Source organism: Vanellus vanellus, assembly GCF_965231255.1.
Source record: "Vanellus vanellus genome assembly, chromosome: 7".
Classification (NCBI taxonomy): Eukaryota; Metazoa; Chordata; class Aves; order Charadriiformes; family Charadriidae; genus Vanellus; species Vanellus vanellus.
In genome coordinates, this window is record NC_138912.1 from 36,931,352 (window position 1) to 36,956,719 (window position 25,368).

The following is a 25,368-nucleotide window of genomic DNA, read 5'->3' on the forward strand; positions in this document are numbered from 1 at the left end:
AAGTTGGATTATGATTTTTTGGGGGAAGGAGCAGATGTTAGAGGCATAGGTATAATTGATTTACTTTTGAGAAATTCAGATGTCTGTTTCTCCTTGACTTTTCTAATTCAGTTTCATACAAATTGTCTTGTTCTGTTGCACTCCATAAAAGCTTTTTTGCTTCACATGACAGTTTGTTTGTGATATCTGAATTTTGAGAGGAGACGTAAAATATTTTACTTAAACTATAAGTTGTAATGTGAGCTTATGTAAAAGCTTGTGGGTTGATACTTGTGCCAGTAGTATTTCCACATACCGGTTTTATCATGGCTATCGTAAACTGGGAAAGTTAGGTGCTTACCACTTGGAGGAAGGTTTGATTTGTTAGAACTAAGTTCTTGGGGGAAAGGACTTCTTTTTTTTTCCTGATGCAGTGTCACTGAATAATGTTTAAGGCACTGCACCACCAGGCTATGCCTCTTTCATACACGTGCAGATGCTCTGTCATTTGTTTTTAGTGTGAGCAGCTTTAAGGTATGTTTCTGAGCTCCCGGTAGGGATACTGGAGAGTGGAAAGAATCAGATGCTGAAACTCCTGTGTATTCACAGAAAGGTGTTTCAGTGCTAGGACGTGTTGCTGGGGCTGCCTGAAGAGAATAATGCTCTAGCAACCTCATTTCTTGGTTTGGCAATATACAAGTCTGCAGATCCTGCTTGTATTAATGTTAGGATACGTCTAAAAGCCAGGTTGAATTTCACTGTATCAAATACCTGACTTTCTAAAATGATCAACCACATATTTCTGCAGGTTGAAAGTTTGCTCTGAATCCCCTTTGCTTCCTCCTAGCATTCAACCGTTAAGCTGCTGTTCAGAAACAAGTCTGCAGTGGAATAACGTTTTTAACATCTGTTCTCAGTGTATTTCATGTATTCTTTCCCCATTATTTACTAAAAAGTAAGCAGTGCCTAAATGTTTCTAGTCCACATGATCTCCTGCTGATTTCAGTACCAGACTGGCGGGGAGGGAAAGTTTTAGGTCCTTCTCCTGTAAAGCCTCATCTTTCTTTCCTCCCCCAAGAAGAACCAAGCAGCTATGTGTGCGTGGCAATGGCCATGTGAACGTCCTGAATTTTTTGCTTTGTGGATGAGTAATTCTGCTTTGCTTTCCCAGAGCCTCTGCTTCACAGCGACATGACTTGTGCAGAATGCAAGCTTGCAATTAACCCTTACAAATGTATTCCATTTGACACTATTCAAATAGCTTGTGTGATGTGGATCCCGTGATTGAGTGGTATCAATTGCCTCCTTGTGTCCTTTGCACTTGACAGACTCCAAGGGAAGTTGTCGCTCAAGCCTGCAGACGGGTTGGACAGCATGCATTTGCCCACTTACCTCTTGGACTACAGACTCCTTCCTGAATCTGCAAACCGCTGTTTAAAACGACACTTGTGCAAGGACGACTTCTCTGTTTTCTCTCCCTCAGTGCGTGTGGGGTTGGGTTGCAGGAGACCCACATTGCTATTGTACTTTGCTTCTAGTCTGTTTTGATAAATTTGCCCTTTAATTGTATGCTAAGTTGCGTACTAGCGTATATTTTTGAGGAAGGAAAGAGTGGCTGGGACTTCAGGGTATAAGCCAGCCTTGTGTTTGAGCAGCAAGCCTTGCAATAAGGAAGCTAAATGACTATAAGCATTCTTTTTTGTATTTTGCTGAGATTAGCACTTGGCTTAACTCATCGCTTGTTTCCATAGTGACTCCATAGTAACTGTTTTAAGAGCTCTGAAGTTTATTCAGGCGTTCCCAGGCTGACTTTTTATGAAAGTTTTCTTTTCTTCTGAGCTAATGGTGTGACTGTCATTGACTTCCATTAGAACAGCTGCCAAATTGGTTCCATGTGGTACAATCCGGACTGGTGTGGTGCACAGCTATGCCAGCTGCACATTTTTAACATGCCCTGTGCAAGCAAGCCCCTGGGGGAGGATTGGGTGGCCTCTTGCTCTTCTTCCTGGGGCTGTGTCGAAACTTTTTCTTTTTGAACAATATCAACAACTTCACTTGATCTGGGAATCACATTTGCAAAGCTGTTTATTTCAGGTATTCAGATTTCCAGATTAATTTCAGACATTCAGGTTACAGATGTTTGGAAGTTTCTTGATTTCACAATTTAATTTTTTGTGTTTATTTGTTATACTTCAAATGTAAAATGCTGATTGTAACAGCGCTACTTGGTAAACCCCTTCTTTTTCTTAAGCCAATGTGCTCTTTTTTTCTGTGCTGTCTCCATCTCTTCTAAATAGTGTCTGTCCTTGGAGTGGATTTTCCAGTGAGTCCTCTCAGGTGTTTTGCCTTATTTTGCAGCCTGACATTGCCCTAGGAGGGGCATATCCAGGACGAATGCAGGGACCCCTTTCTGTTCTGAGTTTCGATGGACTTGTGGGAATATAATGGGGAACAAAGCTGCTGCTACTGGGAGGGGAAACATGTTCTAAGGGTTGGTCTTGGAAGCATAAGCCATAACAAAGAAGGTTTTCTCCCGATGACTCAACTGTAGCCTTGTCCACTCTCTCCTTGTTAACCTGGGTGCCAAACTCAGCAACCAGTGTTGCCACTGCCTCTGATACCTCATAAAAGATAGATGTGTTTCTGCAGCAATAAAATGCTTATTAATATGGTACCTCTTTCTGGAGGTAACTGGTGTGTGTTTAGCTGAGGTACTCGGACATTTATCTGATTTTCCCCGTTGTAGCTGTGAGCTCCTTTTCTCTGCAGGCCTCTGACTGCAAGGCTGTGGGAAGCAGGTGGGCTACGTGAGCACCAGCCCCTTCAGGATTCTCCATTGTGCCTTGAGACAGGGTTTGGAGGAAGAACTGCAGGAGGAGAAAGTTGAGAGAGGGGTATTATAACTTTGAAGTCTTGTTGGCCCTTGCAAATGGGGAATGGAGAGTTTGTGACTAACTTTTATGGGGTGCAGCTCTAACAAAGCGAAAAAACAACATTGCCTCAAGCCTCCACGCTGCACGTGATTAGAGCTGATCTGTTCACTTGGTCCTGGATTGTTTCCCCTGTACTGGCCAGAATACGTGCAAAATGACTGTAACATATTTGGGTATTAGGCCCTTAGTGCATTAAACCTGCTGTCTGCATGGAAGTGAGATAATGTCTTGTCTTTTCTTGCACAACAGCCTGCCTGAAGCTAGGATGCACCAGGGATGAGCGAACAAGTTATGCAGTGATGCTGACATGTCAGGTATTTAACAGAGCTTGCTGCCAGTTTAGTAATGTTTAGATCTTTGAGACCCTTTTCCAGTGGCATCCGTTAGAGAAAGAAAGAAAAGAGAGAATGAAAAATAAATCTAGTGTATTACAGACACAATGAGCTCTGGATCAAAGTGGGATGGAGCTTGAAAGGTGATGTTTTCAATTTTGCTGGCCAGAGGGGTTGTGACTCGGATGGCATGGGTAAACAATGAGGAAAGAGACAGTCCCTCTGGGAGTCAGTGTCTGACTTAACGAGCCAGCAGTTATTAAAAGATGAATACAGGAGAAGTCAACCGTGCTTTCTGGCTGGTAGCGTGCCTTTTTTCTTCTTTCTTTTCTGCCTTTCTCTTGAAGATCAAAGGCCTAATTTTAGAACAAACCCTATTTATGGACTGTTCAGCCACTCTGTCTGCTTTACTTTTGTTCTAGAATAGTGGAAAATAAATAGAGCTGGCAGGATCTCCCAGTGTCCAGAGCTCATCCCTGATGCAAGGCAGGAGGGAAAAAAAAAAAAAAAAAGAAGAGAAAAAGACCTGAACCTTTCCTAACAGAGGTTCCGTATAATTTGTCTCTGCAGAGGGAGTTCCCGTGCCCTCCCTCAGCTCTTTCAGTCTTTCCTCGTGATCAGAGGCTGAAAAAATGTAACCTGTGGCTGCTCCTAATGTTCAGCAGAGCTCTCTCCTTCTGATCCATGCCTTCTTGATGTGCTGTAGCTGCCAGGACTGGGCAGAGTCCTCTTCCTGAGACTGGTGCCGAGTATAGAGTTATGTGGTTTTGTGTGTCTGTGGATTATACTCCCGTTCCTACAGCCCAGCATGGTGGTACTTTTTATACATGAGATTGTTGGGTCCACTTTAGGCTATGAATTTATATAGCCTGAGATCCTTTTCTGCTAACCGGCTGCTTCTGCCCTGCTCTGGATCTGTGTAGACAATTTTCTGCTTCTGGTCAGTAGTTCTTTGTGTTTCCTTTCATTACTTGGCACCCCCCCCCCCCCCCTTCCCATCTCCCTCTTCTCCACCTTGCCCGAGGCTGTTTTTCTAATACATAAAAATAATTCTTAATTGTAATCTTGTTCTGCAAAATTTCTGGTGGCAACTGTCTGCCACTGCAGTAAGTGTACTTAGTTCCAGCTGAAATACTGAACAGTAACTGGGGGGAAACACACCCAGTGTAGGTGTAGCTTGAGAGTGACCCTATAATTACCACATGAGAATGCCTCCCCCTCCTCTCCCCCCCCACTCTTTCTTGTTTGTTTCCTTTGTGTCTACATTCCACATCAGTGTCCTTTGGATGATGTTTCCGTAGTCAGTATTATTTGATACAGTGACAAAATCCTGGAAACACTTGTGTATTCAGAATGAACTTTTGAGATTAATGGTTGAAGGCTGTGTCAAATTCAACCCTGATAGTGTAAGGAAGCCGCTCGTACTGTTGGCACTCTGTGCTCCCATTTAAAGGCATTTATCAAGTGAGGCAGTCTGATAGCAACCCTGTTGGCTGCCAGGTAAATCTGTCCCCTCCCCAGGTTTTGCAATACTGAGGATCTGCGTTGGTCTGCAACTTTGTCTTCAGGAGGGGTGAAGGGAGAATGATCTGTACAAAACCTCTCTGCTGGGAATTGTGCAAGAGGTATTTCAGCGGGGGGCAGGGGTCTGTGTGTCTCTTCGCTCTTTTACACAGCTTAAGCTTAATTGGAAAAAAGCTGCAGATAAGGGTGCACTGTGTGGAACTAGAGCGGAGTTAATTCATGCAGAAGAGCTTGTCTCACAAGTGGGAGCGCTGAGCAGAGGGAAGAAACCTCCTAAAATCCTCTCTAACTTTCCAGGTTCCCTGCACCAGTGTGTTGCACGCTGTGCTGGTGGGAGCTTGTCAGCCCCCTGGGAACGAAGAGGGGCAAAGCAGGGCAGGCTGCGTAGCAACTACATTGCGAAGTGGTAACAATTCCCAAGTGGGGCAGTGACAAAATCGATTTTTCTCCCCTTCAGCTTGGCAGCTCTCCAGGTGCCTGCTCTGGCACAATGAAGTGTGTAGCTGGGGAGGGAGGGACTTTGGGTTGATGTGGGGGGGTGATACAAAGAGACAGAAGTTTAATCATTGAACCGATCACACTGGATGGATTTATTTCTGGACTCAATTTCCCAGGAACTCCACTATCTCACCCTGAGGGAAATGCCTCAGCTGAAGTTTCTCTAGCTCCAGCTTCGTGAATAAAGACCTGTCGCTTTGGAGTTACTCACAACAGCTCTGTCACTACTGATTAATCCATCTGCTTCAAGAAAATGTTTGCCGTCCACTTGCTAGCTTTCCATTTCACAAAGCTAAAAGAGGATCAAATAAAAAAGGTAAGATGCAGCGTTAGCTGATTCCTATTTTGAGAACTGTGTTACTCAGATGCTGTGGGGTCTGCAGTACGTAATGCAGACTAGATAATGGTGTTATCTACTAAAGCCATACAGCCAAATAGGGTAAGAATTATTTGGACCCTAAACTATCTCACAAGTGTGAAAATAGGTCTGGTTAGTGCTTTTCCCTGCGCAGTTATAAGTTCTCTTCCAGTAATGGAGCACATGATCTTAAGTAAGGAAAAGTGGTGCTTAAACTTTATCTGGCATGGTGTGGTGTAGTGCAGAAAGGAACCTCTTGCTGAATCACTTTGCAAGTATAGCGTGAAGGATGGGATTTCTAAAGCTGAGTAGGAATCGGAGTCACTCACATTGTAGCATGGGTAAGGAAAACTCTGGGGGTCTTTGGGCCAGGTCTTCTGGGACTCAAGAGACAGTTCCAGCTAGTGTTGGTGTGGGAGAAGTGCCTGTGCCTCCTCTCTGGTTGTCCAAACCTGGTTGATTGCTCTGATTTTTACAGATGTGACCTTTCATTACAGTCAGAAAAGCTCAAGATGGCCCAGATCTGAAGCCATCAGTACTGGGAGTGAGCTGTCTAATGGTTGCTCTTCCCTAATCTACTTTCATGGCCATGCTGCAATGGGTTTTTGGTGCACTATCATAAGACCACATGGGACCTGTAAGCTTCTTGGGTCAGAGGTCCTCTAGATTCTAGACACGTCCCCTGTGGGTCCTCTGTTCTCCTGGCGTCTCCATTGAGTGCTTTCTGGTGGCCATTGCTGCCAAGCTCTGTCCTTTTGTTTTCCAGCCAGCTGGAGGCGGGGCTGTCTGCGGACGCGTGGCGGTGCGGGAGATCCAAGGTCTTGGTGGGTAGATCCGCCTGCACTGCTGAGCTCATCAGCAAAGTGAGCAACACTGGGTTGTCTTCTCTGTGCCCTTGCTTAAACATGGAGTGGCTTGTTCTTAGTGGGGGCTTCTTCCACTAAGTCTGCCTTGAAAAGAAGCGGTCCAAGAGAGGTCGTGGTATCTCAACAGTCAGATGTCTGTGACTGTCTCTCAGTAATAGCCCTTTTTATCCCCAGGATTTAATATGATCAGAAGGGGGCTCCAATACCCTTTCCTTGTGTCAGGATCTGGTCTAAGACCTCTCATCTAGGCAGCACTATTTCTTCTTGCTTTTTACTAAGAAAGGGAGAAACCTTTGTGGAACAGTGCTTGGGTGGAGTGAAGAAACCACATGCTCTTTGGAGTTAAGAAGCTCTCTCTGAGCTTCTCTTCTTCTCTGAAGGCAAGAAACCACATGCTCTTTGGAGTTAAGAAGCCCAGGGTAGGCTATATGGAGCAGAGTTGATTTCTCCCTAATTAGAAAGAAGGAATGCCTTCCCACCCCTCACTCCCCAGGCTTATTTGCTCTCTGGTCCCAAGAACAAGAGCCTCCCTGCCATGAGAACAGTGATTTTTCCATAATTGAGGCAAGACACTTGAAAACAAGGACTGTCCTTGTGCAGTGGGAGCGGGGCAGCAACACAGGGTTTGGTGATGCGTGGCCTGGCCATTCCTGTATTTGCAAGCAAATGGTATGTGAGCAAGCCCCTGGCTCTGGTTGTAAATCAGGCTAGAGAGTCAGCCGGCTTTCCTGGGCTCTGCCTTATCTAGTTCCTCAGAGAGGACTGTCTCCTCCTCTGGTTGCAGGTAAACAAGGTGGGGAATGCAGTTTCTGTGGGGATCAGGGAGCTAGCACATGTTCTCTGCAAACAGACATGGTCAATTTTATTACTGTTTAGTGTTTTTTTTTTTGTTTTTTTTTGTTTTTTTTTCCCCCCTAGGGGCTTCTGTCACAAGGTTTTTTGGGTCTGTGTGAGAGTGTGAGTGCTGTATGTCTCCGGTCATTGCAGTCATTGTTTTTTTTTTTTTTTTTTCTTTCTTTTTTTTTTCCTTTTGGTATGCCCAAAAAAAGCAGTGGTGGTGCTTGGGCTGAGATGGTGGATCCTACACAGTGATGGGGCCTCAACAAAGGCCTGGAGGAAATCAAGTGCTTGTGCAAACGAGAGCTATAAAGAAACTTCTAAATAATGGCCTTTTCAAGGCACAGCTGTATCTAAAGGCAGCTGCTGCTCCTTGCCAATTGCATCTTGTAGTTTAAGACTCCTCTGTGTGTGTGTGTGTGTTTTGCTGTTAGGTAAGTGCTGGAGTTACTTTCAGGGTCCAGGCTCTTTCAGGTGGGTCGCTGCTGACCATCGGTTTAAAATGGGACTATGAATAGGTAATTAGTTTGTGCCTCATTAATATAGATGGCCAGTCCAAATTGCGGACGAGGCCAATTTATCTACAACCTGTGTTCTCCTCTGTTTAAACAATGCTACTTTTTAAATCCTGCCTTGTAGCTGGTGGGACTTTTGTTCATGTTCTGCCAACCCTCCGGATCTCCCTATGTAAATGGGACTGATGAAATGCTCTGAACAGATAAAGCAGCGTAATAATGTAGCCCATGGTGCAAGAGCTGAGTGTCTGTACTAGCAAAGCTTTGGAAGCTGTCCCACCTCTCTCCCCTGCCCACTGCCTCTGGCCCTGAATCTCATGTCATGGGGAGTAGAATGTTAACATGGATTACCCTCCAGGGGACATCCCGCTGTTTGGAGCACAGAATTATTATAGTTATAGACCTGTAAGAAAGGATATTGATTGCACCCAAAAATGTGTTTTAGATGTAATCCTAGAATCACAAGAGAATGGAGGGCAGAGCTGGAGTGAGAAAAAGGCTTTGAGCTCCAGCCTGGCATGCCAACAAATTTAATTGTCTGTGGAGTGAAGCAGTAGCTGAATAGATGTTTTCAGGTTGTGGCTGACACGCTTGGGTACTGATGGCATTTTATGGTCCTGACTCAGAGAGGTCAAATTCTCACCAGGTCGAGGTACTTTGCAGTTCTAGTTCATTACATGTATAGAAGGAGAGAATGATGTAAAAACAGCTTGTCAGGGTCTCAAACAAGTCTCATAGGCTTATGTATGTTGGCAAGTTACTGAGCCATCAGAAAAGACAGCTAATGTTTTGACAACAATTCACCAAGGCTGCATTAAACATTTTCAAAACACGTTTTTTATAAGAGTACATGTTCTGATAGTGTACTGGAGCTTGCTTGCACTGATGATCATGGGAGTTTAGGTGCTGAGGTTAAAAATGAAATGAACTTATAGGATCAGAGAGGTGGGGTTTGTGTAGGTGGTATGCTCAGCTTCAGTTTGTTATATATGTGAAAGGAATTCTTTTGTCTTCTTAGGATCTGTTTAGCGTCATGTCCATCAAATGGGTGGGAATGAGCATAGTAATTCTTGTTTGGCATAATGCAGGGTGCTGCTGGAATCGGAATTCAGGATTTTCAGATGCTTCATGCCAAACTGCACCCCTGATGGCTAGAAAACCAGTGCAAGTGGCTGGGAAGTTCCTGTGCTTTCTCTGCTTGCAGAGATTAAGGAAACCTCCCCAGTACACATAGGAGGGTCCTCCTGTAGTGTGAAAGCAGTGCTTGTCCCAGGCAGCTGCTGAGCACTGGGGAGCCTGAATGCCTCCCGAGTAACACCTTTCATCTTTCCAGGTTGACAGGTACCTGTATCACATGCGTCTCTCCGATGATGTCTTGCTGGACGTGATGGCTCGCTTCCAGGCCGAGATGGTGAAGGGCCTGGGGAAAGACACGAACCCCACGGCAACAGTAAAAATGCTGCCATCATTCGTGCGCTCACTTCCTGACGGCTCAGGTGAGTTCCTCCTGCTCCATCACAGCAGTGCTGATTTAGGAAGATGATGGGTTGCTGCCACCATTCAAGGACAGAACAGCAAAGACAGAGGGCTTAGGGTTACTACTGCCTATCTCATGTTGAGAAACCAGCTGTGTTTTGAGGAGACAACAGCTTGGGGGAGTGTTGGCAGAGATCTTTCTTTCCTGTACCAGGTGGGTTTTGACCTAGTGCTGCTTGTCTGAGGAAAGGACTTAGTAAGTGCTCAGAATACAGTAGTTTTTTTGAGTACAGAAAACTGCCTAGCACAGGCCTCCCTGCAGGAGCTGCGGCTGGACACGGCAAGGGCAGCCTCTACAGCTCAGACCCTGCAGTGCAGTGTGCTGCGGGTGTGGGCATTGCTGTGGCCCTGGCGTTCATGGAGCTGCAGGGAATGCAGGATGCTGCAGTGAAGCCCCTCAGATTGCAAAGTGGCAGCAACATTGCGTTCTTGGGACTGTGATCCCCTCTCGGCTTCTGACAGCAAACTCTGCACTGTTTTCTCTATTGCCACCATAAGTGATCCCCTCTTGCTCTTCCTTGCCTTCTGCATTGGGAAAATCTGCTTCTGGATGGGGTCTCTCAGGAAACAGCCTGCTCTGCTTCTGCAGCTCCATCCTTGTTTTCAATTGACCCTGAGACTTAGAGAGGGAGAAAGTGCAGTGGTGTCTTCTGGGAGGATGTGAGGTGAGGCAGGATCTCAAAGCCTGTCTTGTAGGGAGAAGTACGCACCTCCAAAATAACTCTCCTGGCTCAGTTGGCTCCTACCAGTGCAAGCTGACAGAAAGTTATGTTTTTCCCAGGTTTAACCAAGTCTGTGAATTTGTGCAGGGCTCTGTGTATAGCAGCTGTGCAGAAAACTTAAGAGAAATGTTTGCTTTGTACCTCATTTCCACAGGACTTTATTTCTTCTGAAGGTAATTTTCCTACAATTAAATGAGAAAAAACAGCTTTAATGGCATAAAGGGAACATTTGGAAGCTGGTCCCTTGAAATGAAGGATGTCTGAGAGAAATTATGTACAATCTCCTCAAACTGCGTGGCTGGAACTAGGCACTCTTCCTTTTGCTGCAACCTTCATCAAAGAAAAAGAAATATTAACTTAATCCTTAGTATCTCGGTGACCGTCACTGGTCCTGAGGTCTCACATGGCGCTGACCCTGTCCTGAAATAACAGGGAGCCCCTGAGGTCAGGAGACTTGGAAAATTGCATGTAGTGTCATCACTGTTGCAAGACTTCGTGTTCCTCAAGGCCAACTTTGGACAATGCTGTCCTGGCCTGCGTGACCTTTCCGCTGTGTCAAGGACGTGCTGCAGGGTCAAGATGGTCTATGTCTTATTGACACACTGCCTATTTAAAGTATCACATTGATTTTTCTATTTTTGCTCTCTTGCGAAATCCTTATTGGTTATTATGTTTCCAGAGAAAAGTTTCAGCAGGTTTAAACACCTCAAACTTGGCTGGATTTTCCCATTTGCAATAGCAGTGAACTTTCAGATTTTTCAGTGCCCTCAGTGTTGCTGCCTGAAATGACCCATCTGGAGCATCATCAGTTTTTAATCATTTAGGGATTAATGGTCTGACTAATGTCACAGTTTACTGAGTAATCCAAATTGCCTCTTCACCTTTGTGCTATCTGACCATGGTATTACAGGTAGAATTTCCTGCTTCCTTCCCTTTCAGGGCCAGATTTGATAAAATTTAGTCAGGTGTTTGGACTGTGAAACAAAGATCAGGCAAGGCTATGCACATACTGCTGCATTTTCCTTTTGGGAAGGGCCTTCTCCTGTGCGTGGGATAGATAATTGTTTTATTGTAGCGGTGAGGACAAACTGTCCTTCCATCTGATGTCTCCTGCTACAGAAGAACGTGTTTGAGCTAAGAGTGCTGCAGTAGGGCCCGGTCTTAACATGTGGCTGCAAATCCTGCATCCTTTGCTGGATGTAGGTAATGCTCTTGAACTCCCACTTCCCCACATTTCAGGTGTACAGTTTTGCAGCCCCTGCATGCTCTGGTTGGCCTTGCAGTTGCTTTGGGCCCCTCTTCCTGAGAAGCTTATTCCTCTGCAGCTTGAAAGTATGCTGCTGTGGAATGAGCAAAACCAGACTGCTAAGCAAAAATGAAATTAGCTGCCACCAGGACAGACCTGGTACCTTTGCTTAGGGTTGCCAGCTCTCAGCCTTCCTGGTGATCTTTCCAGGCCCTTAAATTAAGGACCTGCCATTATGGGGCAGGAGAGCCTGTGGCCGCAGTGGGGCAGGGGCCCTGGGCTGTGGCCTTCAGCATGGCATCTGGGCCATGCTTCTTGGCCACCCCCACTAATGGTTGCCCACTTGTGTTGCAGAGAAGGGTGACTTCCTTGCTGTCGACCTGGGTGGCTCCCAGTTTCGTGCCCACCAGGTGAAGGTGTGTGATGATGGGAAGCAGAGCAGCCAGCTGGAGAGCAAGTTTTATCCCACACCCAAGGAGGTCATACAGGGGAATGGAACCGAGGTAAGGCATGCAGGGTCTTCTGTGGTGGTGCTGTGCTTGTGTGCATATCTGCTGGACGCAGCCTGACTGTTCTCTCCTTTCTCCTCCAGCTCTTTGATTACATTGCTGACTGTCTGTCAGACTTCATGGAGACCAAAAACTTGAAGCATAAGAAGTTACCTCTTGGCTTTACATTTTCTTTTCCGTGCAAGCAGACCAAACTGGAAGAGGTAAGATGCAAAAAGAAATATTATTGGCAAGCCTAGCTCCTTGCAGAACCCGGAGAAGCTATTGTATCGTAGTGCTACCCTGTGGCCTTTTTGTGGGGTCATGTTTACATAGCTCTCTGAAGAAGGCGAGGATGACCATTAACGTTTAACTAAACTTGACTACTGTTCAAACACTCTTTTCTGATCTCAAGGCAACATGATCTTTAAGCTAAAGCTATTCTTTAAGTATTCTGTAGTAACCACATGACCTTGCATGAAGACTGTAAAACACATACTTTTGTGTCCTGAAGTGTATTTCTTTCTTAATCACTTTCATTCAATTTCATTTTTACAGTTGATTCTAAATAGGAAAGACCTGAGCTGTTTGAGAGACCACAAGTGGAAATGAAGGGCTGGTTGCAATTAATTTGGGGCCTCTTATTCTAGCCTCTCTTTTATTTCTAGGGATCTGTGCTTTGGGTCCCAGTTCTGCAAATGCTTTGTGCGTAATGTTGTTAGTTTGTGATGAGCATCAGTAAAGCCACACATGGTTTAAACAAAGCACAGGGAGAAGCATTTGTAGGATTGAAACTTTATTGCTGAACCTGTTTAGTTGTGCTTGTACTGACAGGCACCCCAAGGTGAGATGTTCTGCTATGACTTATTTTGGCCCACATTTTAACATGTGGAGAGACATAGTGGGCTTCTCCACAGACTTTTGTCTTGGCTGTCTTTGTGGCAGGTTTGTATGACACATTTTGTTGGAGCTTCTGGGTCACTGGACTGTTACTTTGCAGGGGGTTCTTCTCGCCTGGACGAAACACTTCAAGGTCCGAGGAGTTCAGGACACAGATGTGGTCAGCTCTCTGCGCAAGGCCCTCCAGAAGCATAAGGCAAGTTTTGTACCTGCAGGAGGGGAACCTGAGTGGCCCCAGATCATCCTCCTGAGAGATCAGCTCTTGGTGTGTGGGTTGTTTGGGAGTTGTCAGACATCCTTCAAGGACAGCCAGTAACAAATGTCCAACATGGCTGTATATATAGTAGATCTGTCTGTCTCTTGAGCTGAAGCCACGGAGGGGGACATGCAGCTGCAACTCAGGCTGCCCCAGGTCACTCTAACAGTGATGGCAACTGCACATTGATTAAAAAAAAAAAAAAAAAAAAAACAAACCAAAAAAACCAAAAAAAAACCAAATCAGGCTGGCTGTGACAGTGAACCAGTATGGCCTCACTGTCTGTCTGAGCTAAAGGGAGCCTGTTGTGAACCTACTTGGTAAGATGTGGATATACGCTGTGTTTTGTAGCCTGGTTTGTGAGTTGAAGGTTGGGAGAGGGAAGCAATCATCTCAAAATGGCACTCCTAACTCTACCAGTGCTTGCCCGTCCACTTCAATCTGTGGGACAGTGATTGATTGTAATTTTTAAGGTCAGCAGTAAGATGTGATTAAATCTGCCTTTGAACTAGTGTATACCTTTTGAATAACATTGTTTTAATATTTCGTAAAGCCTTGTTTTTCATGTTTGGTGCTATCGGTAACACCATCTAAGAAATACAAAGCATCTTTCCGTACCTTGACATCTTTGCAGCAAAGAGGAAATTCTTGTGTTTTCCCAGATGGTAAAAATCCAGCCTTGATTTTGGTTCACGTCTTTCTCTGCATCAGTCTTGCTGTACTTAGCAGGAACAAAGGATCAGAGACTTTCTGGGTGAAGTCTGGCCCCCTGCTAGTGTTGGCGTCTGAGTTACAAGAATCCTTTGATAACTTTGATTTTACTTTATCAAGTTACCTCAGTGTGAAAGGAAAACTGCACAGCTTTGATGGAAAGGCTTTTTACTTGAGTGTGATATTGGTGCATTGCCTTGTGTTGAATAGCTGTGTTTATGTATGTATATTTTCTGTCCCATTTGGTGGGATCTGCTCAGGCTCTAGGACATTATCCTGTCATGCAGCCCATAAGGACAGATACACAGGTGCTAGCATATGACAAAATTCAAACCAATAACATGTTGCTTTTCTAGCAAACGAGGTTGGATTGGGGAAACACAAATCCTGCAAGCAAAGATCCTGGCTGACCAAGAAATTGAGCATTCAGAGATGTCTGTTACTTTACAGGGTTGTGGGGATAGTGTTATAAAAGGAAGTAGTGTGTCTTTCAACTGAAGAGCTTTCCTGAACCAGACCTTCAAAGTACGACCTGGGGAATATGTCTGCACGCTGTTGCTTTAACACACAGGAGTCTTTCCAAGCATTTTTTTTCTGTTAATCATCCATCCTTATGCTATTAGGACATAGACGTTGATGTTTTGGCACTGGTCAATGACACTGTGGGAACCATGATGACCTGTGGATATGATGACCCACGCTGTGAAGTTGGACTCATAATTGGTAATTTCTTCTGTTCACTAAGAAGGCTTTTTCCCCTTTATTTGTTTAATCCTAACAAATCTGGAGCAGAAGGCAGTGTCCCAGTACAGGAAAGAGCAGGAAGAAATGAAAAAAACAATGGTCAGATTTTCAAGCCTGACTGCTTTCTGTAAAGCAGCTGTTTTTATGCTGATCACATTGCCATCAAATACCACAGTCCCCATTTTGTCTGGGTTCAGTTGTGACCGGCATACTAAACTTTTCTGCTGACTGTATAGAAAATTACTGTCTGTCAGTCCAGAGAAAGCTGAATTCCTCTCATGTCTGGCAGTTAGGTTATGCTATGCTTTCCACGTCTCCGCTTTGTGTACTGTGGTGGCTTTTTAAAGGCACATGGAAGTACATTTGAAAAAGAAAAAAATGTTTTTAAACAAGTCAAGCCTAATTTCTGAAATCTTTTCACTCACTGTGAAATGATTATTTAGCAAGTGTGGGTGGCTTGATATGAGCATCCTGTACCACAGGGTTATGTATTTATGTTTTCTTCCAAAGACAATATACTGATTTATTCCCAAACCTGTGGACTTAAACAAAAAACAAACCTGGAACAAACAGGTAATTTATCCGCCCTGTCTCCAACATGCACAGGGACTGGCACCAACGCATGCTACATGGAGGAAATGAGGCACATCGATCTGGTAGAAGGTGATGAAGGGAGAATGTGCATTAACACAGAGTGGGGTGCCTTTGGAGATGACGGTGCTTTGGATGACCTCCGCACAGAGTTTGATCGGGAGCTTGATCTGGGATCTCTCAATCCTGGAAAACAATTGTAAGTGATTCCCTGTCTGATTTGCCTTGGCAGTCTGAGTTCTCTGAGTGTGTTTCCAGTATATGCCAGGAGCCCCTTTGGAACAGGTATCGGGTTAAGTGAACCTGAATTGGCTTGATCCTGGTGCTGTCCTACTCAGACCTTTCCCTCCCGGGAAGGGTGGGTACCTTTCACACCTCCCTGCCTCACAGGCCAAGGGATTGCTGCTGCCGTTGCTAATGTGTTGTTAAAAATAGGTGGTTGCTCTGGTGTGATGCTGTGGAGGGCTAAAGAGAGGAGGAAGGTAAACAATGGGAATATTCAAAGCCTGGTTCATCAAAACTGTTTCTACTGGCTGAGCTGATCTCAAGTCTTTTGAAAATTCTCTTTAATCACTCACTTATCTTGAGGGGCTGTTGCTGGGTCCCGGGACCTCAGGATGGCGTACCATCTACAACTTAGCTCCCAAACCCTTTTTGTACGTGCTTAAATGTGACCAACCTGCATAAGAACATGAGGTGCTCATACTCAAACTTTTCATAGCTCTGGCTAGCTGGTGAATATCTGTACTCCTTCCTGTGCCTCATTCCAGGTTTGAGAAGATGATCAGCAGCCTGTATTTGGGGGAACTTGTAAGACTTGTTCTGCTAAAAATGACAAAGGAAGGTCTACTCTTCAATGGGAAAGTGTCAACAGCTCTACTTACTAAGGGCAAGATTGAAATGAAACATGTGTCTGCAATGGAAAAGTAAGAGCCTGCAATATGCTGTTTGAGAGTGGCTGTTAGTCTTTCACAGGCACAGCAATGACAATGAAAATGTAATTATCATCTGTGAGTAGTGGGAACAGTCCTGAACTGTTCATCTTGATTTTGCTTTTGCCTAGGAGAGAAGTTCATCTTTCTCTAAGTAGGAGTTGGTGGAAGATAAAGTTTTTAGCAAAGTACCACAGTAGTAAACGTGTTGTTAACCATCACAGGTGCAGGTTGTTTAAGTAACCTCTTTGGAGACCTGAGTACATGGGATGATTATTGCAGTTTTCAGCTTCTGTGGTGTAGGAATACTGGGGTTGTGGAGATGTAGTACAGACTCTGGATCAGCTAATGGATAACTACATGGAAAACTCGCAGATTCTGGTGTTTTGAAGGGGAATCCTGGTCCTCATTGTTGCTCCAGGAATAATTTTCATTATTGTATTGAGTGAAGCTGTATATCTATTCCTGTGCTCTTCTTCTGTGGGCTAAATATTTTATCCTGTTCTCTTCTTGGCTAGCTAATTGGTATGTCTCATCAAAAACCAAACCCCAGGAAGCAGCCTCTTAAAAGTCTGGTCTCTCCCCTGGATACTTTTGGGAATAGCGTGGGAAAGATGTTACTGGTTTATGGGAACCAATTAGAATGCTGCCTGATAAGTTGTGCCCTGGTCTTCTCTCATTTCTTTTTGAGCCAACAAGCAGGTATTGATTTATGTATTACCTTAATATCCTTGCATTAGATGATGTGTTCTTTTGTTTTGGGGTAGATATAAGGAAGGTCTGAGCAACACAAAAGAGATCCTTACAGAACTGAACCTGTTTCCCTCTGAAGAGGACTGCATTGCTGTTCAGCATGTCTGCACCATCATTTCCTTCCGCTCGGCCAACCTCTGTGCGGCTGCCTTAGCAGCCATACTGACCCGTCTGAGAGAGAATAAAAAACTCTTAAGGATGCGAACCACTGTTGGAATCGATGGGGGACTCTATAAAACCCACCCTCAGTAAGTAACTAAAGAGGACTTGGTGATTGCTGGGCAAATGTTGGTGTTGTAGAGAGTCTCCATCTGCATATATGTGTGGCTTTTTGGAGAACTGCTGGATTTCCTGCAGGGTCAGGGTGAGATCTGGTGGAGTGTGGAGGATCAGACTGGCTTAGTTATTGCAAAGCTGTCTCAGGAGCTTTAGAACTTGGGGTGGGAATAATATGACACATGGGATAATGGTGTCTAGGGAAGAGCAACTGATTCCTCAAGTGACTCCAGGACACTTGCAGTTCACTCTGTGTTTTTTTTCTTTTCTTTCTTACCCCCTGCCCCATTTTTGAACCTATGCTTTCCCAAACTGGAAACTTTGCCAAACATTTTTCCCAAACTGGATGGAAGTCTAATTCAAAATGGAGACTCTCATCATTTGTTTGTGACTGTGATTCTCCACTGTTGCCTGGCTTTTCTCCGGTGTCCCTCTCCCTTGGCACTGGCACTTGTTTAGAGGTATCTTCATGTTACTCTAAGTGTGCAGGTTCTGTGGAGTAGCCAAAAATCAGGATCATTGTACACATCTCCTAGACCAGTTTCTGACCTTGTACTCCTCTTGACTGTGCTTCGGCACTTGTGGTGTTGGATGTGTGCATGTATTGGAAGTGTATGTGAAGTAAACCATGCGTGAAATGCCTCTGAAAGTCTAAAGAAACTCTTTGTTCCTGTAGGTATGCCAAACGTCTGCACAAGGTGGTGAGAAGGCTGGTCCCAAACTGTGATGTTCGGTTCCTCCTCTCTGTGAGCGGCAGTGGGAAGGGGGCTGCCATGGTCACAGCAGTGGCATACAGGCTGGCCGCTCAGCGCAAGCAAATCGATGCTGCTCTCGCACCATTTCTGCTGTCCCTGGAGACTCTCAGAGAAGTTAAGAACAAAATGAGGACTGAGCTGGAATATGGGCTAAAGCGAGAGACGCAAGCCAGTGCCACAGTAAAGATGTTACCCACGTATGTCTGCGGGACACCAGATGGAACAGGTGAAGTCATTTCCTGGTCACCTGGAGGTGGTGCAGGAAAGTAGCTTGTCTGTTTTCCTGGGGGGAATATGCCAATTATTCTGGCAAATTCCAGGGTGATTTATGTTGGCTAACCGGGGCTTCCTGTGTTGTTATCTGGCTGGTCCTTCAGCCCCATGCTAGCAGACTGATGGGATAAATGCCATAGGGAGCAGTGTACTGCCATTGGCGCTGATGAAGTTTTTTGGGGATGTGTGGCAGAGTATGCCATTCTGACTGGCAAACGTACTACGAGAAACACCAAAAGGAAATACCTTTCTTCTCTTACAGAGAAAGGAAAGTTCCTTGCCCTTGATCTTGGTGGGACAAATTTCAGGGTTCTGCTGGTCAAAATCAGAAGCGGGAGAAGAAGATCAGTGCAAATGTATAACAAAATCTTTGCCATTCCTTTGGAGATCATGCAAGGGACGGGGGAAGAGGTAACCTCTAATGAATGTTTAGCTGCTCCAGCCAAGGCCCACTGCATGGGATTACTGTGAGATTTACAAGCTTTTTCTTTCCTTCCAGCTCTTTGACCATATTGTCCAGTGCATAGCAGACTTCCTGGAATATATGGGGATTAAAGGTGCTCGACTGCCTCTGGGCTTCACCTTCTCCTTCCCGTGCAGGCAAGCCAGCATTGACAAGGTATGAACTGCAGCACACAATGGGTGAAATGGCAGCTGTGCATCTGCTTGGTAAATGACATAATTTGAGTGAGGGTGACTTGTTGGTTTGGAGATTGCAAGCAAAAAGCTATTCTAAATGTTTTCTTGCAAGTAGGGCTTCACAGGATTGAAAAGATAGATATATATGCATGCAAATTAGTCTTTGGAGAGTATATTTCACCTGTTTTATGGGGATTTTATTACTCTACTGTGCAAATTAGTTGTGTTTCATGAGGAAGTTATCATCGTATGCATATGGGAGGTAGAACTTGTATCTCATAAGAGATGATGCTACTTGCTTTTATTCTATAAAGATTAAGTCCTTATGATAGCGAAATGACTACAAACTTTTAATAGCCCAGGAATCTCTTATGCTGTCTTAACTCTTCAGTGGCAAGAGATAACAGATGCCTCCTCCTCCTACAATCCCAGGGTGTTTTCCTAGCAGTGTTGCACAGCTCTGACTGTGTAACTTCTGCACTACATTAGTTTCTTTTTGTCGAGTGTCGGTGGACAGAAATGAGCTTGCTTGTTCAGCTTGGAAAGGTTTGCTTTTTGACAAATATTATATGTCCATCTTTCCAAGTCTGATGTAAGAAAAAAATAGAATAAAAAAATAAAATTCAGGAAGAAGTAATTCTCAGTTATTTCGATGCATTTCCAAAGAGGCAGAGGAGGTTGTGCTGCTTAATTTTAGTCAAATATGTAGGATATTGAGGAAATGAGAGACTGCTATTTTAGTAAATGTTTTTATGTCCTGGTGGGTTTCACAATAGCTTCTAAGTTTAGAACCTACTCTGCTCTGTCTCAATTCTCAGATCACAATTGAGAGTTTAGCAATAGGACTTGCCTGTTTGTGGGGAGACCACTCAATATGCCTTCCAAACCTATAACCCCCTATTTAGGTCTTGACAAATAATGAGGAAACAAATTCCACAGCAGTGGTGGCAAACTGAGTGAGACGCATCTGTGTCAGAGTCCCATAGTATGTCGTCCTGTGTGTTTGGTCTTTTACTGTTGCTAGAACTTGAGGGTTTTTTTTAAGAGCTGATTTTTCTCCCAGTTGCCCTCTTTTTTTTTCTCATTTGGACACACAGTTCAGAGACAGTTACCAAGCAGAAGGTTAATTACTTTGTGTATCCTCGACATTTACTTCTGTCAGGCCAAGCCGCTGTCCAAAAAAAAGCAAATTAGTGTTGCCTGGAGTATCCTTCAGTAAATGACCCAAAAATTAACCATGAATTAAATTATTCATTAGTGTTTGTTGGGTGTTTAATTATTTACAGCAAAAGTATTTTTTTACAGTCTTTCCCCTACAGATAATGCAATGGCTTTTTGCACAGGAGGCGAGATGAGAAGGTTTTCCAAATGAGAATGTTAGGAGGCACTGAGTTGGCAGTATCTTGATAAATAGCTGAGTAAACCTGGAGTCACTACCATCAGCAGTTGAGTAACAAAGATACACGTGCACACACTCTGCACTAGACGCTTTCCAGGGAAATACATTATGTAAAAAAAATAAATGCAGCGGGGAAGTTTGAGACAAGAAAAGACTGATGCTTGGAACATACAGTCTTCTCTCTATCTTCGCTTATGATTTTCTTCCCCTTCTGTTTCAGGGAACGCTTGTGGGATGGACAAAAGGTTTCAAGGCAACAGACTGTGAGGGGGAAGATGTTGTTGATATGCTGAGAGAGGCCATCAGGAGAAGAAATGTGAGCTATTCTTTTCTGCTCTTTTTGGTGTGTTTAATGCACCCTCCCTCTTCCTCCGGGACCCCACTACTGATTGTGACTTGTGTTTTTAGGAGTTTGACTTGGACATTGTAGCAGTGGTGAATGACACTGTTGGGACAATGATGACGTGTGGATATGAGGATCCAAACTGTGAGATTGGCCTTATCGCAGGTACAGTGATATTGAAGCGACCACTATAAAAAGAAAGCATGTATGCAGGTGGTAGGCTTCACAACTTAGTTTGGAGTTTGTAAAGCATCATCTTTTATTTGAGTATGATATGTGGTGTTACTAGTCACTTGGAGTTCTCAGCAGATTTGTATGGTATTCAACAGGTAACATAATAACGCCTGTAGCAGATAGGATCCTGAATCTGTTGGATTTTTTATCATATCTCTGGTGCCTGACAAATTTATACATGGAAAAGAATATGAGAACAGCAGATAGAGCATGAATCCTTGTTTTGACAAGTGTATTGATATTTACTGTGTAGCCAGGTCATAGGCCTTGGAACAAGAAAATATTTTTAAGATTCTGAATTCTGAACTTTTTGGGCTTTCTAGATGATTCCCCTAGTAGGTCCCTCCAAGTTTTCAGCCAGAAATATATCTAAGCATGTAAGATCTGAAGCCCCAGTTGGAAAATAGACCCTTCTGGCTGGCTAAGTGCACGAGCTATCTCAGTTTGGAGAACTGGACCTTATATTAGTTAATGTAACCCATGTTGCAAGTGATGAGGCCCTGTTGGCCAAGTCATTTCAGACTTGGTAGCAGCCTGACTGGCTGCTAGGCTCTTGGCAGCGTTTGCTTTTAGGAGCATGCTGTCATGCAAGATGATTTGTGGTGCATTACAATCACCAGGCTGGCACCAATGCTGATCAGTGCTTGACAATGACTGCCAAAGCCATTTCTGACCTGTAACAGAGAGCTGTCTTTCCTCTGTGCTGGGAATTTTCTACGCAGGACCCATTTTCCTTGGTAACGTTCTGTTGTGATAAAATACAGCACTCTTGGCATTACTGGCTAGCACTTGCTTCTGTAAGATATGGAGAGATCTTTGAAACTTGGGATGTGGAGTAGAGAGCTTTTAAGATGATCGCTGCAATAATCTTCTACGTATTTCAGCTGCTACTTCACTTTTCTGGCTAAAGCCTTGTCACTTCTTTTCTCCTAGGAACGGGCAGCAATGTGTGCTACATGGAAGATATGAAAAACATAGAAATAGTGGAAGGGAATGAAGGAAAAATGTGCATTAATACAGAATGGGGAGGGTTTGGTGACAACGGCTGCATTGACAACATCAGAACAAAATATGACAAAGAAGTAGATGAAGGCTCATTAAACCCAGGGAAACAGAGGTAAATGTGATGATCCTGATGCTAAAAGCCTGATGAAGTCAGTCTTCAAGACACGCTGGCTGCTTTTTAAAATATACTTAATGAATAAATAATCGGAAAGGAAATTTTAATATTACATTTCATTTGTTGCATGGTAAGTAATGCAGGTATCCGGAAAAAAAACCCACAGCACTGTTACCACAGCACTGTTTTCACCTTAGGGCAGTTACCGAACAGTGCAGCGCTTAAAATTTCACTGCCAAGTGAAAGTGTGTTCATCCTCTTGGAGTGGTTTTTCAAAATTAAAATACAACCCATGCAAGAGGATTAACTGAACTTGACCATTCTTTGGTAAAGACAGCATTGATTACATATGACTCACTTGTGAATGCATGGAGGGGGGACACAGGGAAGTGTTTCGCTTCAGTGTGGACTCTGGCTTTAACGCTATGTTCTGTTTAATATTGCAAGTTTTTTCTTCGCTGGTTCTTTTACCTTTTAACATAGGTAAATATGTTGTAATTAATGTTTGCACTTGAAATCACTGCAACAGATTTTTTGATGGTTGAAAGATGAAGTTCAATGGCTATTGCTCTGCAAGCTTTTACTGCTTTTTTAAGAGTTGATAAGGCGTGTACGTACCACTCATGTTAAACATAACTAACATGTCATCTCTTTAAAAGCACATTTTTTTTTTCTTTTATAACATAACAGGTATGAAAAAATGACCAGTGGAATGTACCTAGGTGAAATAGTGAGGCAAATTTTGATCGACCTAACCAAACAAGGACTGCTGTTCAGAGGACAGATTTCAGAATCACTCAGGAAAAGAGGCATATTTGAAACAAAATTCCTGTCTCAGATTGAGAGGTAAAGTTGTTAGACTTATGTGGTTTAATCCTTAAGGTCTTCTGGCACCTCTAGAAAATAATTTCTGCAAGTGCCCAGAGCCCTTTTCTTCAAGAAGTCAATTATAGTTTTCTTCTTTGCACACTCCCTTTTCCCTGCTCTCCCATCCCCAGAATAAAAGCCAAAACCGAGGAACTGGGGAAGTTCCAGAATTATTGTGTAATTATATGAATTACCATTGCCTGTCCACACAGCTGCGTTATCTTGGGTGCCTTAACCATCAAGCATGATTATACTTGGAGTGTTTCTTGTAGGACTTAAAATAGTGCTTATTTAAAAAATAAAAAGTCAGTGATATGTGAATACTCCATGAATATGTGCTTACCTACATATCTGTGCATGAATGTGGTGGTCTTCCAGACTATTTGGAACCCTTTCTGCTGTCGAAAATCTTGGAAGGTAGTGTCTCAGCCTTGAGATCAAAAATAACACAGTCAGGTGGCTGATCTGGCTCGGCTCCCTCATGACTTCAGGAGTTAGGTGATTAACTACTGTTTGTGCCTTCTGGAAATACAGTCTAACATAGCAAAGGACATGCCAGGAGCAACTTTTTAGTCTGAATTCAGACGGGAATCTGCCTTAAAACAATTGGAGAGTGTTGGAGTTGGAGAAGTGGTCCCGTTTCCTTTGAATCATGTCAGAGTCTCAGCTGTAAGACTTTCATTTGCGTGCCTGCCAAAGCTTCCCCTAATGCCTTGCTGTGGCATGTGTTTCCCTGTGCGCAGCGACCGGCTCGCTCTCCTCCAAGTCCGACGAATTCTGCAGCAGCTCGGTCTGGACAGCACGTGCGAAGACAGCATCATTGTGAAAGAGGTGTGTGGAGCGGTTTCAAAAAGAGCTGCCCAGCTCTGCGGGGCAGGACTGGCGGCTATTGTAGAGAAGAAGAGAGAAGACCGAGGTGTGGAGCACTTGCAAATCACCGTTGGAGTCGATGGGACTTTGTACAAACTCCATCCACAGTGAGTACCTTGGTGCCACTTCCCTTTGCTCTTTGCTCATTTCCACTGTGAAAACATACCAAGCTGTACCAGCTTTCTGCCAAGATGATAAAAAATGAGAGAGGGGATAGAGATCTAACATATTTCTCTGCATCCTGTCATTTCCCTTGCCTAGCCAATAGATCAAAAATTGCAAAGTCAAGTCCGGTTACTATTGGGAGGCTCTTTTTTTCTGGGGTGTTGAGTGAACTTACTCTTCTAATATTTATGTTCCAATGTTTTGGGGGATTTCTGCAATATCTGGGTGTCCCAGATGGAATGCTGTGTTGAGTTTTTGGAGTTGGGTCAGTATTTTGTAAGCAAAGCCTAGAAGTAGATGCATTAGCTTTTGAGCTGGGAGAAGAGAGCCTCCTGCATGATCTCTAAAGGCAAGTAGGGGATGTCTGGCATCATGGTGTACAAAATTAAAGTGGAGAAATAGAAATTAAAATCTGATTGTGTACAGAAACTTGTCTCTTTCATGAACAGGAGGAAAAACAAACAGAAAGGGATGCTCTGGAGAACCAGTGGAAGATGTTGGCTGTGGTTATGGTTCCTTGCTAATAGATAAATATATAAAGATCTCAGACCAGAAAGCAGCTGCTAAAATTATCTGTTCTTCTCTCCCTTTCTTTTCAGTTTTTCTAGAGTCCTGCGGGAAACAGTGAAGGAACTGGCACCTCAGTGTGATGTGACTTTCATGCTTTCTGAAGACGGAAGTGGGAAGGGAGCTGCCCTCATTACTGCAGTAGCAAAAAGATTGCATAATGTTGGACAGAAGTAAAAATGAGAGGTCAAGTCGCTTCAGCACTGCCAGGCGTGTGCACTAGAGATTTGCCGAGCGGTGATTTGAGATAGCTTTGCCAGACGCCAGTACACAGGTACCTGTTTTAAGGGAGCAGCTGTTTTTTTGACCAACGAGGATTGTGGATTTTTGTCCTTTGATAACTTTGATCAGGTGTTTCTGCTCCCCACTGGCATTATGTCTTGGCATACCGCAATCTACTCAGTTCTGTACTTCCTGCAATGCATCTATAATGCACATGGGAGAGTGAAAACAAAACAAACAAATGAAACAAACAAAAAAAAAAATCAACCCCAAATGTGTCTTTTTACAAGGGCTTAATTAAGCTACTGCACCACAACTGAGTTTATCACCAGTTTCTTAGGATTTGCGTGTGTTTTAGTTTTGGCTTGGCCTGGCTCAAAGAATATTGAGATCCTGATGTTGCACCTATCTAGTGAACATACTTGTTCAATGCTTCACAGGTTTTACAATAAATGTGCAGGTAAAATAAATTAATGGACTTTGGTCGGTGATGCTCCCTCCTCCGCTACACTGGTTGCAAGTGTATTGTAATGTAATACTTCCCTGAGTACAGGAGGCATGTTTAATAGATGAATGTAAAGGAAAAAAATGTGATTCCACAAAATATAAGTTTGTGTCAAAATACATTAGTGCATTGGAGTGCACATAAACCTAAACTAACCCTGGATGGATTCTGACTGTGACTGATTCTTTTGATACTGGGGGAAGGAAAGAATGTAGAAGCAGCTACAGGGTCTCCTATGTCTATGTCAGGGCTACATAGAGAGTATCAAATCTGTTCATCTTTGGGCTGCCAAAACAGCTGTGTAGAGAGGAAAAAAGAATAATCACCTGAATTTCTGAAATTCCCCTCTTTGTTTTCCCTCAGTTATCTCCTTGCCTGTTCATGAGAGGATAGTTTCCATTTTGTGGAAAGG

General features: G+C 43.9%; 1 protein-coding gene across 1 annotated transcript; it reads left to right on the plus strand.

Annotated features, from left to right (window-relative positions):
• Positions 1 to 5,519: 5,519 nt before the first annotated feature.
• HKDC1 (hexokinase domain containing 1) lies at positions 5,520 to 24,842 on the plus strand (the record flags this gene model as incomplete). The annotated part of the gene is made up of 18 exons (XM_082486763.1): positions 5,520 to 5,582; positions 9,176 to 9,338; positions 11,701 to 11,849; positions 11,939 to 12,058; positions 12,835 to 12,930; positions 14,325 to 14,424; positions 15,052 to 15,235; positions 15,807 to 15,962; positions 16,736 to 16,969; positions 17,674 to 17,978; positions 18,288 to 18,436; positions 18,525 to 18,644; positions 20,284 to 20,379; positions 20,472 to 20,571; positions 21,574 to 21,757; positions 22,451 to 22,606; positions 23,371 to 23,604; positions 24,262 to 24,842. The coding sequence occupies 18 exons, from the start codon at positions 5,520 to 5,522 to the stop codon at positions 24,404 to 24,406; spliced, it is 2,754 nt and encodes a 917-aa protein (XP_082342889.1). The 3' UTR covers positions 24,407 to 24,842.
• Positions 24,843 to 25,368: the final 526 nt, after the last annotated feature.